General features: G+C 30.6%; 1 protein-coding gene across 24 annotated transcripts in view; it reads right to left on the reverse strand.

The window, feature by feature from the left end:
• Positions 1–15,416, reverse strand: part of LOC128188973 (uncharacterized) — a 29,570-nt gene extending 14,154 nt beyond the window's left edge. For 11 of the 24 annotated variants that reach the window (XM_052860352.1, XM_052860343.1, XM_052860336.1 and 8 more), the window contains exons 1-14: positions 15,006–15,085; positions 14,479–14,611; positions 13,901–13,991; positions 12,700–12,809; positions 11,707–11,886; positions 10,229–10,319; positions 9,666–9,787; positions 9,394–9,543; positions 7,003–7,047; positions 5,487–5,528; positions 4,341–4,394; positions 3,407–3,448; positions 2,599–2,655; positions 388–444 (exon numbers count right to left, since the gene is read on the reverse strand). In XM_052860352.1, coding sequence (XP_052716312.1) covers positions 388–444; positions 2,599–2,655; positions 3,407–3,448; positions 4,341–4,394; positions 5,487–5,528; positions 7,003–7,047; positions 9,394–9,543; positions 9,666–9,787; positions 10,229–10,319; positions 11,707–11,886; positions 12,700–12,809; positions 13,901–13,991; positions 14,479–14,611; positions 15,006–15,062 — 1,231 coding nt within the window. In that variant the 5' untranslated portion in view covers positions 15,063–15,085. Of the gene's footprint in view, positions 1–387; positions 445–2,598; positions 2,656–3,406; positions 3,449–4,340; positions 4,395–5,486; positions 5,529–7,002; positions 7,048–9,393; positions 9,544–9,665; positions 9,788–10,228; positions 10,320–11,706; positions 11,887–12,699; positions 12,810–13,900; positions 13,992–14,478; positions 14,612–15,005; positions 15,086–15,349 lie in introns of those variants that run through there. The other 13 variants (XM_052860498.1, XM_052860455.1, XM_052860491.1 and 10 more) reach the window with 8 other exon arrangements.
• Between the last annotated feature and the right edge of the window lie 347 nt (positions 15,417–15,763).

Consider the following 15,763-nt stretch of genomic DNA (forward strand, 5'->3'; position numbering starts at 1 on the left):
TAAATATTGCAGTAATGTTTCACATTCACGGGACATTAATGCAGTTTCAAATTAAAGATATTCTTGCAATAGACATACATATGTAATACCGATGCGGTAACACTTTTTAAATATAATGCGTCGAGGGGTGATCGGGGATTAAATATGAAGCCAAAACATAGACAGACATTGCTTGCAAATGGTTTGACACCGTGCAATACTCATGTCAGTTGGTTAAGTATACCTAATTTTTAGCACTGCAATTCGATTTACAATGAAATTTACGGTTACCTGTTAATAATTCAGTCAAAAGGTAGTGAGACATATTTTTTTGTAAATGGTTGGGCACCATGCAACATTTATGTTGATTACATGCATTGGATAAGACTTGTTAGTCTGCAGCTTTACCTGTTGATGTGCTAGACACAAGTGGACTAGTAACTTTTGGTGAAGTTGATGATTCCACTTTAAATCAAAAGAGAATGAATAGGTTAATGAAAAAGAGCATTTATTACGAGATTTTCTTTCGTTTTTTACACGTGTCTATTATAAATGGAAATGACAAAACTTATCATAAAAAATGCAATGCCTTTTCTTGTCAATAACATAGTTTACGTAAATATTTATTGCTTTTGAACCTCAGGTATAAGATGTATATGTCAGTTATATTGATAGTTTCATGTATTAATACTTTTATATTAGTACATGTACACTATCATTCATTGCTAAAATAAATAATCCTTAAAAATTATTTTGAACGCACTTATAAGCAAAAAATAGTCACATGATTATAAAAAAAGTTGAAACTTGGTTATGTTGTAAAGGACGTCAATGCATTTTCAAATTAAATATATTCTTGCAATATACATCATAACGATACAGCAACACTTTAAAACATAATATGTCGAATGGTGGTGGGGGAATAAATGAAGCAAAAATTGTGTCATATTTCTTCAAATGGTTGGGCACCGTGCTATATTCATGTTAATTGCATGCACTGGATAAGTATACTTTTTCTGCAGCCGTCCAAATTCAAAAGCAATGAAACCTTGTAAATGCAACAACAATGTAGTGAGACATATTTTTGTAAATGGTTGGGCACCATGCAACATTTATGTTTATTACCTAATCAAAGGGATATTTTTGTTTTATTACAAATTTAATATTTTCGTCTATTTTGTATGTGTATTCAGGTTTGAAAGTGATCTATTTAACTACCGGTCAATAGACTGCGATCTATTGGACCGGCAACGTATTTTAGAAGAAGTGAAATTGCTACAAGATTAAAAGATAACTTTATTATGATTTTCTTTACTATTGCTCGTAAATTTTATCTTTTAGGTCATCTTGCTACTGATTAACAATGACGTGAATGCATAATGGTATGAAAACCTTATGTAACTTATAATTGTGAACACAAATTACTAAAAACGGAATTAGGTAATAAAACAATTATTTATTGCTTAAGCAGCCAATAGACCCGTATTTTTTTACCCGAGGTGCAGGGAACAGCTCAGTATGATCTATTGCCCGAGGCCAACGGTCGATAATTAAATAATTGTATACAATTCCATGCGTTGGATATGACTTCTTAGTCTGCTGGAGTTCTAGTCACAGATGTACTAGTAACTTGTGGTGAAGTTGATGATTCAACTTAAAATCAAAACAAATGATAAAGGATGATAAAAAATACTGGTTTATCTGACATTTTCTTTCGTTTCTTATATTATGTATTCTAATATGAAAGTGACAGACCTTTTTAAAAATGCATTGCCTGTTCTTGTCATCGGTGTTTTAAAGTTGTTAAACTATCAAATAGTATACCTAAACATAATTATTTTTAACCTTAATGATATTGTTATTTTGAAAGTTTCATGTATAAACACAACTATTTATTGCTAAAATAAAAATACTAAGCAATACGTTCGACATGCTAAATAGAAAAATGATAGTAACAAGATTTTAATACTTGTTTAGATATATGGTGGTTAGGTTAAAAAGGACATAAATGCATTTTCAAATAAACGATATTCCTGCAACGGGCATAATAACGATACAATAACACCTTTTGAATATAATGTGTCAAAAGGTGGTGGGAGGATGAATATGAAGCCAAAAGGTAGTGGGGCATATTTTTTTTGCAACTAATTGGGCACCATGCAATACTCCTGTTAATTGCATGCATTGGCTAAGTTTACTTCGTCTTTAGCAATACAGCTAGATATTCAATGACACTTATCTATTGTAAATGCAGTCAAAACGTAATTAGACATGTATAATTGTTATCAATTGTTATTAATTGGCACCATGCAATATTCATGTACAATGTATTATATTGGCTAAGTGTACTTTATGTATATTTCGTCTCTAGTCGTGCAATTCGATATACAATGAATGTTCAATGTATTATATTGGTTAAGTGTACTTTATGTTTATTTAGTCTCTAGTCGTGCAATTCGATTTACAATGAAACTTACCTATTGTTAATGCAGTTAAAACGTTAGGGAGACATATTTTTTTTCAAATGATTCGGCACCATGCAATATTCATGCCAATTACAGGTATTGTATAAGACTTTTTAATCTGCAGCTTTACCATCCGAAAATCAATGAAACCCACCTGTTAATGTACTAGTCATAGAAGTACTTGTAACTAGTGATGAAGTTGATGATTCTACTTAAAATTAAATAAAACTAGAGATGTTAATGAAGAAGACCAGTTATTACATTTAATGAAATGATTTTTTAGAAAATAATTTTTACAGGGAACTTAAATATTTTAAACAAAATCATTTGGCGCAAGGACGATGCCGTACTGACAAATAAGCCTAACAAACATGTTTAAACCCTATCTTAACTCAAGAGTGAAACTACAAACAGAATAAAGACAAGTCAAAAATTCAAATCATACTTTTTATAATTGACAGAGCGTAATGGTTAATAAAACACGAGCAGAAGAAAATATTAAAATTACTGCATGTATGTACATTCATGTATCACTTTTCAAAGACATGCAAAATTCCTGAAATTGAATCGTGTTTTGTGATACTGTTACGGGGAAAATTGCGAGGAAAATATGAAAAAAAACCCCAAAAAACAATCCTATCTTAGGATTGAAAGTTATTGCTGATGATAGAGATGGCATGCGTGTGATAATATGCTATTGTTTAAAACTTTTGTGTGCCACTTGATAAAGAGATTGACGTCAAAATTTTTTAGACACTAGAAACACCATTTTAAGAAAACGCATGCTTTGCAACATGTGAATTTTACGTTTACTTAGCATAATTAAAAAAGATACAAGCATTCACAGACGAGTTCAAACTCTTTCAAACCCATGCACCCATGCATCAGATACATGTGCAGGATTTAGAAATGTGTACATTTTCACTTAAAATGACATGCTAATTTCATGAGCTTTAACTTACTACTTGATGTAGCGGAAACTTCAAATGAGGTCGATGTTTCAACTTAAGTGAAAAACAAAAAAAGGCCCTTTTAAAACAAGAATGTATATTTTTCAGTATAGTTGATACCTTCAAATTCTGGGTTTTTATCATTCTTTAACATAATCCGTTTATAGCTTACATGTATCAGTAGAGTTATCATGAAAGAAACCTTTGTATAGGATTTTATTATGAATTTCATTCAAATTGGTGTTTATTACTTAAAGTATAGCAAAAATACCTAAATCGATTCAACATCATAAAAAAGTCATTGTGAATCCAAGACAAAGCTAGATGATGTCGTATATTGAAAATTTTTTTAATAGCTGTTAGAACTTACCATGTGACAAGCTACTTTTAGAAGGAACGGTAATTATTGATGTCGATTCAATTTTAACAAAAGAAAAATATCAGTTCTAACAAATCATGAAATTTATGTTCATATTGCCGGTTGAAACATTTGCATAATATTTTTTGAGAAGTATCATTATGAAATCCAACGACCCAAAAACCGAGTAAGTTACATTAAGACCACAAAACAAAAGAAAACACTTTGGTACATCAAAAACATAATGGCATTGTGTATGATTAATACCTGCAATAGGCGCTAAAATACGGTCAATTTTATAATATGAAAGTACGTAGCTTTGCGTATCTGTCGAGCTATCATAAATGCTTGGTTCAACCTGACGTTTTGTTAGCGCAACGCAACGTTGCTTAGACAGATTGTGTGGTAAAAATGAGGCAAATCATAAAAGATGGATACATGTATTATTTTTAATAGTTATACGATGACACAATGTTTAAAAATGTTTATTCAAATAATATTCATGAAAGTGAAGTTGCTTTTTCTCATTTGTAGTTAATATATCTATGCGTTCCATGCATTGTAAGAAGTATACAAAATTGAACTCACCACTTGACAAACTACTCACAAATGTGAATATAGAGGTTTTTGTCGATTCTTCAACTTAAATTTAATTAATACTGATTATTATATCAACCAATCAAAATCACTGTTTATCCGCTCAATTCATATTTGAGCGTAATAGCATAGAGCTTTTATTCGAGAATAACTTTTGCATAGATTATCAATAACCTGACGAATTAAATCGGAACATTTTAAACCATTGATTATTATAACAACATGGTGTTTGACAATCATGATAAATGTTAACACAATAAGAGTCCTTTTAATGAGAGTCATACGAGCTTCTGTTACTGTTTTGTGATAAAAGAAGTGTCTTTAAATTTGTTAAAAGTAAAGCTACATGTATGCATTTGTATTAACCAAAGGTACACAAAACAATTATAATAAATTGTTCCTCCATTGCAGTTGCACGTTTGTCAAGGTTTTAAAACCCTTTCCACATAAGATATGCTCGTTTTGGCAAACATGATTTTTTTTATCTCATTAATTGAATGTATAAACACAGTGACATTTTATTCCACAAGTTATTTGAATTTTACTATGTGTTTTAAAATAATTATTTCTTGATATTGTGGTTTCATTGATATTTGTGGTCACTAATTTGTGGATAAAGTGAAAATCACAGTTTAGGGGATTCGTAAATTCGTAGCCAAGGGTCAAAGGGACAAAATGTTAATAGAAATTGCACTTCAACGAATATTAAACTTCGTGGCCAAATATAACAACGAATCCACGACAACGGAAATTGATGAAACCACAGTAATACTGATTAGGAAATATATGGTTATGTGTTCTTGCAGATGAATTTCATATACAATAAAACATAAAACAAATGTGAAAAATGTTCTTCTTCATTGCTTTTTTTAATTTGCTACTTTACTAATTCAAACCTTTAAAACTTTCTTTCATTCATATTTTTTCTTTCAAATTAGAGTATATTATATATCATGATAAACTTACATGTATTACGGTGTATTACAAAGGAGAAAAATCCTGTATGTATAATATCAGGCCATGCCATGTTTCTAGCATACATAATTATTGATGCATTAGTCATGATATCACATGATTAAACCAGTTGTATCATGCTCCATTTATATATGTGAGGTCTGTTTATTAAGTTCTACTCACCGCTCGACGAGTTACTCATATACACTGTTGTGGATTCTCCTACTGAATAACAATCATTTAAATGTTATGATTGCAAGCACATCATCATGACTACGATGTGAAACATAGGATTGCTGTGTGCTAAGTATTTGGTGTCTGCAAAGTCCTACCTTACTATGAGTGCATTATGAGCTAATTTGTGTATTATCTGTACTTGGTTTTGAATCCACTCGTGGAAAAAACTGATTTTTTAAAATCATAACTACAATCATTTCCATTTTCTTTTTACAAATAAGCTACCCTGTGGTAGTATTTACTGTGATTTTTTATGCAATGCTTTCAGATTGAAAATCTTTGATATCAGAAATTCGAATGAACTGTTTAATGGATGGTACGGTAGTTTGATATTCATAAGCTTTTGCACAAATACATCTTCTTGTAAAATAAGAAGGGTTAATTATTCATTGAAAATTTTAAATATGATTTAGCTAGACATTTGAACTTAAGCTATACAGCAATTAATAGTGAATGTATTAAGGAAAACCATTGAATGACGAATGATATGTTATGTTTACTTATATTGAATGCATTATCAAATGCAATCTTATGAAACTGTAATGTAACACTGGGTTTTTTCAGTATACTGGTACTGTACCAGTTATCGGCTAAGACCAGTTATCGGCTAAACTGAGAGTTCGGGTTTATAGCACGGGGCAATCCAAGATTTTTTAATTCAGTCGTCTTTTTCGAATAAAGAAAAGTAAATTTGCTTGAAAACTTTCTTGAATTTGTTTTATACATGAGCTTAAACGATCATTGTTTACGGCTGATTTTACATCTTTGCACTTTCAGCAGTGGGGAAAATGACGTAATACAATGTAAGTTAAAAATAGAATATTACCTCTTTGTGATACGTTATTATATCCCTTCTTTGATTTGACATATAATATCAATACATATAACATGTATAAACAAAAGTAATTCATTAATTTCCGAGAGATTCGTAGCGCAGTTGAACGCCTGATTGCACAATTATGCATTGAATAGTGTACGATTTGGTGAATTACCGTATGATTTTATGAGTTTTGTTTATAATGTATCAAACCCCGACTACTTTAGTCTGACCCCACAAGGGACATAATTCAAATTTCATTTAGCAGAGTATAAAATCAACATGTACAACATGTACAAGGATTTTACTATGTTATTATCACGAAGCCGATAACTGGTACAGTAGATCGTAAAAACTCGGCAAATTCGGGGCCTGATAAAAATCACAAAACAAGATGTTTGCGGTTCTAAAAAATGATATAAATTAACAGATTGATAAATAAGGAGTTCATTATTTAAAGAATGGCAAGTTTTATCCAAAAATATCAAGAAAAAAGAAAATTTGAAAAGAAAACATTAAATTTTAGCCGATAACTGGTACAGTGCCAGTAATGTAGTAAGAGTATAATAATTTTACAGTTGACCTGCTAAATGTCTGAAATGTGCATTGTATATACTAAAATATGTTATACATGTATGTACTTACAACTTGTGGTTTGAGCTGGAGATGTAGTGGTAGCAGAGATTAAATCTGACAAAAAGATGAACAGCTTGAATTATCCATCAATAAGATTTATATCACACATATCAAATTTGTATAATAATGTTTAGATTACACCACCCAGCAATATCACTGATGATATGAAATTTTAGTTGATGATATTGTTTAACTGTTTTATTCTATAAGCTGAAAAATGGTAATTAAATTGGGTTCTTAGTCAGATATCTTTTTAATTTGAATGAAGATTTTCTTCTTCAATATTATAGTATGGGATCTAGTGTAATTAAAAAACATAATTAAGTTTTTGTTATTTTCCTAACCAGAATCTCCACAACCTTTAAACAAATTTTATGATTTGCAGTTTGTACATGTAATGCATTTTCCAAGCAAAACAAGGTTTTAAATCTGTGGCTAAAAATGACGCATTATACGCAAAACAAGTTACAGGTAAAATATACCATTTTTATTTATAACCTGATAAACAAGACATTTTTCTGAAGAAATATTAAAAATAAATGAAAACTATCATAAAGTTTTACTTTTACTGACCCAAAGGACTATATATGATAAGGGCCTAAAATGGCCCCCTAAAATGAACATCATCATTTTACTATCATTCTTTGTTTTCTTAGTACAGATATATATGTGATGTGTTTACATAATATTCATTTTGGTTCAAGTGCCCACAATTTAGAAATACGATATTGTAAAGACAACCTTTTACCGCCATTTTGCATTTTTAGCGTAAAACAGCTTGTTTTCAAGCAGTTTTTCCTTCCGAAAACATAGAGCGCATTCTTGAACAAATAAAATATTTTAATCAGACATGTATCTAGCCAAGACTAATAAATGACAAAAAAATTTTCCTTGTTCAAGCATGCGCTCTATATTTCCCATTCGTAAATAGATAAGAAAAATGTCAATTTTTGGCTGATTTTGATTGAATTATAAGAATGGCGTCACTTCTGACGTCATATACTGCCAGTGAGTGCAAATAAATCAAATAAATAGATGAAAAATATATTTTATATCAACTCTTCTAAAGAATTAGTTAACATTTTATAGTACCCGAAACACTTAAAAAATAGCGAATTATGGGGGCAAAATTTAACTCTTATCATATATAGTTCAAAAATTTTGTGTTTTAGTGACAACTTACGTAGTAACATGTAATTGTGTTTACACAACAGGACTAAAACCTTTATGTACCATTTGTGCTTAATAAGGAGGACGGGGTAACCGAAAATGGTCGTTCGGCAGTAAAGCCAATCAGCTATACAACAGCCAGTATAAAACAGATATTCTTTCAGAATTCAAAGGGTCAAGCATAAATCATGGTCATTTACAATTAATATTCCAAATGTATTCTAAAGGTGAATATAACTACCCGACAAATCTTGCTTTTATAGTACACTTGATCTAGCTGTTTCTCTCGGCTCCGAAAGAAGCACTAGCAAACCAACAACACTCGTTATCTAAAGTTTTGTTCGTGTCGTTGGTTATTTTAAGTGCTTTAATATATATATATATATATATATATATATATATATATATATATATATATATATATATATATATATATTGAGAGTATTTTTTATGAAAATTGTGGAATGCAATCAAAAACATGCTGTTATTGATTTTAAACTCATCTAAGGGCAAATGAAAATAGAAATGATCAAAGGTGCAATTTTGTCTTACTTTGAACACTCTCAATCTCCTTGACGGTTAAATTCCAAGATGTGGAGAACCCTGCATATTCTTCTTTCAAATTAAATTAAATAATATATCAATGTTACTGAATATCCATCTTTATCATAATTACTGTATGCATATCGTAACAAAGTTTTACTGTGTTTTGAGGTGATATAAAAAAACAATTTTTATAAAAGCATATTTTCTGAGCATAATCTATAACTGACGTTATTTTGCACTTTGCAAATGTCATTTAACTTTTAGCATTACAATTCAATTGTGATATCTATAATGTATTGAAATGAACGATAATATATTGTTAAAAAAATCAAATGGGAACATTATTTCTATTTCTCATAGGAATAAAGAGATGAAAATTACTAGGTATTTTCATGAGATAAAAATTGTCAGTGACTCTTTAAATCTTGATTGTTATTCGATTTTAAGCATGGGAGTCTTGTTCTTGAATGTCATTTGTCTTATAGCACACCAGCTCGTTCAGACAAAATGAATAATGCACTTTAGCGTGATGACGTTTATACGTGTGCTCGTGCACCGTAACAAGGTTGAGTGTTAAAGACAATTGAACGTCGCATATTTCTTAAGCAAACATACGGGGAAATATTCATTAAATATTTAAGTATCTATAGATATTGATTCTGACCTTATCATATGTGCACTTACTTTCAGGGAAAATTTTGGCTAAATATCCTACTTTTGGACTGAAACCATCACTAAAAAACATAATGGTCAATGAGGATCCGGTTGATGTAATTATGCCAGGAACAGTGGTTCCACACACCTGCTGGATTAGCGTTGAGCTAGTTGTATCTCCTAACAACCACAATTTGTTCAAATGAAGAAAAATAGATTCATTGATGGAAAACAGTATGTTAAGTTTGTTAAAGCTGAGCAATTAAATTTTTATGTATAGAAAAAGTCCTTTTATTCCCTACCGTCATATATCTTAATATAATCATAACAACCGCTGGGCCCGTTAGACTCGACGTCTAAAAATAGGAACTCCATCTTAACTATTCCATTGTGGTTTGTATAAGTGTAAGAACACACGTATTCCCTGTGAAAAAGAGAACAAAAAATTAAAATATATAATGGATATCTTAATTCAATTAACCCTTTTAAAACAACCGTGATTTATGTTTTTTATTAAATATGTCACAAGGACATTTATATACAATCAACATAAAAGGCTAGGGATTTGAGTTTGAGAAAGAGTTAGATTCCCATTTAATAGTATCTAACAAAATTTATGTTTTAGATAAATAAAATTGTTCATGCTATTCACATTTTTTGAAATTGCCATTTACTTTTTAAAACAATATCTAAAAATACATGAAATAAGGTTCAGAAACAAAAGAAATATTTGTAAAGTGAATTTTCTCTGCTGGAATCTCAATAAGTATTCTTTTAAAGTTAACATAACATCAAATATTAACAATTAAAAAGAACTCTTGCATAGCATATTCAGTAGAAAAAAACTAAAATGTGGAAGTCTTACGTTGGGTACGTAGCAGGAAACAGCGGCGAAGAAAGAGTCACAGAACTTGTTAGATTAAAATCACGTGATGTTCCATTGGAAGGACAGTTTGCTAAGAAAAGCAACGAGAAGATATATCATCAACGGTACATGAGCAACAGTAATCTATACTGTCAAGAGATAACACATACACATGTAAAAATCATCCAATCTCTATCCCTAACGAAATAATAGTGTAAAATTATCTTTTAATTTTATTTAGTATTATAATTGGTATTATATTAAATATGGTATTATTATAATAACATATTATTTTTATGACAAAATACAGGTTTTGGCGTGTACGCTCTGTGACATCACGATAGCGACTTAAACGCCTATTATTTATGACCACACATTCATTTTTGGAGTTGATTTTAATCAACTCTCCTATGCAGTTACTCAGACAAACCGAAAGTGAAAAAGTGATTGGACCTCAGCACAAATCATTGCTGCTGACAAGACTTAGTTCTTGAAAATAATTGATGAATTCGATGTAATGTATGCTAAAGCATTGTTTTTCAAGGAAACTTATTTATAAATACCTTGAACATTGTCCGATTTTAAATGGTACGAACAATTTAAATATTTTTTGTAGTCGTATGTATTCCTACTCCAGAGTTCAATATAGTCTCGTTCAACTCGACGCTCGGCTGTCGTCGTAAATCCTTGTCGGAGATTTACGGTGTCAGCCGAGCGTTTGCTTTAACGAGACTAGGTTCAATATTGCTTGGATCCATACTATTTTCGAGAAATATTTCTATTACTGATACATAGTTTGATTGAATTAATTTTATCTTTAAATATTATCTAACATGATTCATATGGGGGTTTCTCGACATTCTTGTCGAAAAGTCCAAAAATTCATATTATTAAAATGTGATTAATTCAAATTAAAAACTACATGTACTTGTCATGCAAAATAACTTATCATTGATTTTAAAATAAATAAACATCGATAAAATCAACTCCCGTCAGTTCTTCAGTACTTTGATTATCTTTATAGTTGAATAGTATTTATAAAAACTATAGTTTATTTGTGTTTTATATATATATATATATATATATATATATATATATATATATATATATATATATATATATATATACATATATATATATATATATATATATATATATATATATATATATATATATATATATATATATATATATATATATATATATAACATTCTAGCCTTTCGATATCAATTGCTACAGGGTTGTTTTTATACCTGACGATACTATATCAACCTCGGAATTCGTCCTCGGTCGATAAACTCTTATCAACTTAATAAAATAAGACAAAAACTTCCTAACATTTATCCATTTCATAAACAATTGATACTTTGAGGACTATAAGACATATTTGACTGCATCAATAGGTTATAATTGTATAATGTAAACCATACTAAAGGAAGATAATATTATGAAATCGAAACTTGAATAAACTTCCTTACATTCATCCTTTCCATAAACAATGGATACTTTGAAGCCATTTTCCTTTCCCGTATTAGTAGTGCTGTCAGTGGTTAACTTTGCATACATTTTACTTCCGGTTGATATCTTCGGAGGCAGTGTTGTCCCACAAGTAGTACAACAGATAGAGGTAGCAATAGTCGGGGCGCTGTCTGAATCACCTGCAATATAATTATATAAAATTCGTTAATTTATTACGCAAGACATGACTTGTGCCAGATGAACAACTAGTATTGCCCTCCTTTTTTGATAGATAGTTCTTATGAATATAAACACTGAATCAATTCATTTTGTCCATTTACAAAAAAAGTTCTTAAAAAGACCCAACAAACTTTATTGACGATTTCAACAATGCATGTAACACCTTACCACTATACAGTTAATGGTTAGATAAATTGTGTTAGGTACATAATGTCATAACACTTGATAGCTTTTGTAAAAATCATTTCGCTATGCTAAAGAAAGGAGTCTTTGTTCCAAATAAACAAGCTTTTAAACTTTATTATAAACAAGTGTATGCGAGCTTTAAGTTTCTTTTATTTTTATCTTTCCTTCGAGGAGGTCCTATTGGCATATCTATCAACATTCGCACTCTACATTTGTAATACATTTACTTGTTTGACATAGTTTTACACAATTAAAAGAGTGCTGGTCTTTAGACATAATAATTCATATATTAAATTAATGTGGAATCATCATTGTTAGTGGAAAACCAATGTTTTTGGCTTTCGTTGGTAACCCTTGCCCACGAATTTACATCCCCACGAACATATAGCTATATACAAGGATTTGTTTAATTCTCAATAAAATTGTCCCGAACTTGCTAAATGTACCAACTAAATTACGCCCCAACGAAACAGGAAAATTTTTGCTACCAACGAACATTGACACTCTTGAATAAAAATGATTCCATAATGCCCCTATTTACTTTATGATAAATTATGACCAAAATTGTTGAAAATTACTGTTCTCACCGTCATAGAAATTGAAAACATCTCCACAGTCGACGTATATATCAGACACAACGAAGGAAAATTTCGAACTTGAATCAGGTGATTGAAACAGCCATTCGCATGTTGTTAGTCTAAAATAGAGCATCATTACTCTGCTAATTATATCACTAGACAATAATTAAAAAAACATACAGAAAGGTGGGATATATATAACAATTTTTTTCTCTTGAATCCAGTATAAAAATACGAAAAACTATTTTTAAAAAAAAATGGTAATTTGAATAGTACAAGTAAGTCAAATAAAAACCTAAAGGCTCATTCAACTTATTATAAAGAGAACATTATTATATGTTCTTTGATATTCATAAATATATTTTTGTTTGAGAATATATCGTAGATCAATGCCAATTTTATCTTATTTTAATTGAAAAAAAAAACATTTTTCTTATCAATTGAACACAACAAAGACACAAACTATGGATGAAAAGTAGATGAGGCTGTTTTCCAAAAGAAATGTTTCAAGAAATAGATTTTCGATGCACGAACGATCAGCCCTACATGAAATAAAACCAACAAACAACGAAGACTACTACTGGTACATGAAAATCTGCAGATCAATAAAATGAAGATTAACTGAAAGATCTGGAAAGGTGACTAAGTGTCAGTCTGATTAAATCAGATTCTAGGTCCGCTCTTTTTTTTTGTCGCTACACGAGGCTCGTTTAGCGACAGCTGAAAAACAAGGAGCGGATCAAGAATCTGATTTTAATCATATTGACTAAAATGTCAGAGAAAAGCCATTAAGTCATCTTTAGTTATTTTTCAGTCACATTTCAGTTGACCTAATGGCAGAGGGATTCATATCCTTTGTAAACGATTTCTGTTTCAGAAACTCTTATATTTACATTTTGCAGTATATATCTTTGTCTGTGATAACACTTCAAATCGATTTTGTAATGTATAGTCTAATAAGTTTCATCCATGAATATTTCAATATCTAAAATTGTTAAAAATTCTATAATAGATACATAAGTAATAAGGAATCATTTTTTTTTTATTATTTTGAGGTGACCAAATACAGTTGGGCGTGATCAAATCTATCAAAAAATCTGTCATGCTTTTATTAGATTTGCTATACCTCCGACTGTAATTAATCACCCTGATGAGTCCTAATTCCTTTTAATAATTAAGTTGTTACCAACGAACTGGCTTCTATACTCACGTTGGATATGTTCCGGATGCAGGATACCTGTAGCTTTCATAAGCACTGTTAAGTGTAATTGTAGAGGGGGATCCGCAACTTAGGTCTACAACTGAAATACGACCAATATCAACGCATTTTTTAAAAAAAATGAAGAATTACCGTACTTAGTAATGCAATTAAATAAAGTCTGTTAGTACAGGCATGTAGCATCGTTTTTGAAAGTGGGAGATAGGGGCCAAAAAATCTTGACAAGAAAAAAAAACAACTTTTCATGAAAATCCTAATCGCTTGGGGCTGGGGAAGGGCGGGAGGTGGTGTTGAGGGGCAGAGCATATCGTACCTATTACTTCATATAACATCAAAATCAATTTGACTGTTAATTTCCCCCCTTTCAATTTTATTTTAACATGCCCTTAAAAAAGTGTAAGAATGGGGGCTGCTCTTCCCTCCCTGATGCTACGTGCCTGCAGTATGACTCGAACAGCATAAAAGATAAACAGTTGAAATTTCAATGGATATATTCATATCCTTGTGTGCAAAGCAAGGGTACAGAATCTTAAAGAAATCAGAAATTTAAAAAAAATCCAAATTCTTACCACATTCTGCTGGACAAAGGAAGACCAAGAGTATCACCACTACTGAAATGACAGTACCATACCAGGTTGCCATGTGTTTCATGTATCCATTGAAATCACAAGATAGAACTATGCGTTTCTTGTTTATATCATTCTGTGAAATTAAAGCAATAGTTCGTTAATCACAGTAGTTATTCTTTCTCCGATAAGGAATACTCATACAATTTCATTTAAATATGGTCAGTTTGTTAGTTTTTTACACTCATCTATTCTAAAGTGCATTCTACTGTTTGCTTAGTGTAAGTTTTTTTTTCTTGTACGGGCACTTAAATTGATTTCATTTTCATTTATGAAAGTTTAAATGAAGTTTCTTTTAAAAAACGGAACAACTGCTGGCCATTTGCGTTTAATTTGACCTTTCTACCTTTCAATTGGGCAGCACAATGTCTCTTGTTGTAAATCCTTCGAGAACTGAGAAATCATCAGACGATTTTAACAGGAGTTCGTACTATAGTCGACAAAATTGCATTTCGAAATATAAGACATACCTGATTAAAATATGATTCCTTCTGATGCATGTCGACACTACATAATAATGTGATCATCAAAACATATCTAATGATCAATGTTTCTTTAACATCATGTAATGTTAAAGTATCAGCATGTAATGTTAAAGTACCATCATGTAATGTTAAAGTATCAGCATGTAATGTTAAAGTACCATCACGTAATGTTGAAGTATCAGCATGTAATGTTAAAGCACCATCATGTAATGTTGAAGTATCAGCATGTAATGCTAAAGTACCATCATGTAATGTTGAAATATCAGTATGTAATGTTGAAGAACCATCATGTAATGTTGAAGTATCATCATATTATGAAGATTACCTACATGAGGCAGTTGAGGCGTTCCATAGAAAACTAAACAGTTCTTATTCATAATCGCTGCATTTCTTTGATGCCGGTGTAATGAAGAATAATGACCCCCGTAGAATAATGACCGGGGGTCATTTTTTGACGTAGAATAATGACCCCCCGGTCATTATTCTACGCAGAAAAATGACCCCCCGGTCATTATTCTACGTCGGAAAATGACCCCTTTGCCTGAAGAATAAGTGTCATTTTCATAAAAATGAGCACACTCCACATGAAGAAAAGTGACCCCTGTAGAATAATGACCCCCTTGTAGATTAAAGTTTTTCAGTATGTTTTTTAGTATTTGTGAAATAGTCTTTACATTATCGTAATTTTTACTGCTGCAGTTTACAGAAAGTAACAGAAATTATAATTCATATTCAAATACCCC

This window comes from Crassostrea angulata, chromosome 1 (genome assembly GCF_025612915.1).
Source record: "Crassostrea angulata isolate pt1a10 chromosome 1, ASM2561291v2, whole genome shotgun sequence".
Taxonomy (NCBI): Eukaryota; Metazoa; Mollusca; class Bivalvia; order Ostreida; family Ostreidae; genus Magallana; species Magallana angulata.